Below are 859 nucleotides of genomic sequence, written 5' to 3'. Positions count from 1 at the left end.
ATGGTTTCAGATTTTTTCTACCCTAACATTGGGGGTGTAGAAAGTCACATTTACCAGCTATCTCAATGCCTCATGGACCTTGGGCACAAAGTTTTTTTTAATATTTTTTTGAATAATGTGTGTGTAGGTGCATGTGTGTTTAATCAACAGGTTTGCCAATGATGCTCAAATATTATATTGCCGATACTGATACCGGCCTTAAAGTGTATCGTCGGTTCCAATACCAATACTTGTTTTTAAAAGTGCTGCCGGCAATACCGACGATACTTTAGTATTTTTTTAATTTTATTACGGGAAAACAACTGAAATTTCATCCATACTAATGCATTAGCTAGTTAATATACAAACATGAATATGACCTCATAACGATAAGTTGTTTGAATCATCGGGGAAAAACACGTAAAAGATGGCAAATCTTAATTTTGAATCTCGAATTTATCACTAAGAAAACGCTCTAAACTTTGAAAATTGAAATAATCATTGACGCTCAAAAGCATTGGTACTGAATATCATTTACATAGTATACAGTATCTACATTAATGATACCTTGATGCTAACAAACAAACCTGCTATCAAACGGTTAATTACGTGAATTTAGACAACCTTAATATGACATAGTTCAAATTTTTTTTAATGTATGCACGTATTTATATTTATAAAGGTGATTATTGTGACCCATGCTTATGGTGACAGAAGTGGCGTTCGTATTATGACCAATGGGCTTAAGGTATCATGTGTCATTATCATTACTCTCTTTCCTTTCTCTCTCTCTTTCTTTCTATCTCTCTCTCTCTTTCTCTCTCTCTTTTTTCTATCTCTCTCTTTCTAAGCTTCTATATAGAGCTTTTTTAAGGAACTT

General features: G+C 33.1%; 1 protein-coding gene across 1 annotated transcript in view; it reads left to right on the top strand.

Moving 5' to 3' along the window:
- The window catches only part of HELRODRAFT_72682 (hypothetical protein), a gene marked incomplete at both ends in the record, with an annotated part of 4,769 nt that continues 3,910 nt past the window's right edge, over positions 1-859 (top strand). The window contains 2 exons of the mRNA XM_009012861.1: positions 1-90; positions 662-727. Coding sequence (XP_009011109.1) covers positions 1-90; positions 662-727 — 156 coding nt within the window. The remainder of the gene's footprint in view (positions 91-661; positions 728-859) is intronic.

Source organism: Helobdella robusta, assembly GCF_000326865.2.
Source record: "Helobdella robusta unplaced genomic scaffold HELROscaffold_11, whole genome shotgun sequence".
NCBI lineage: Eukaryota > Metazoa > Annelida > Clitellata > Rhynchobdellida > Glossiphoniidae > Helobdella > Helobdella robusta.
The sequence above is the reverse complement of the archived record's forward strand: the minus strand, read 5'-3'. Positions and strand labels throughout refer to the sequence as shown.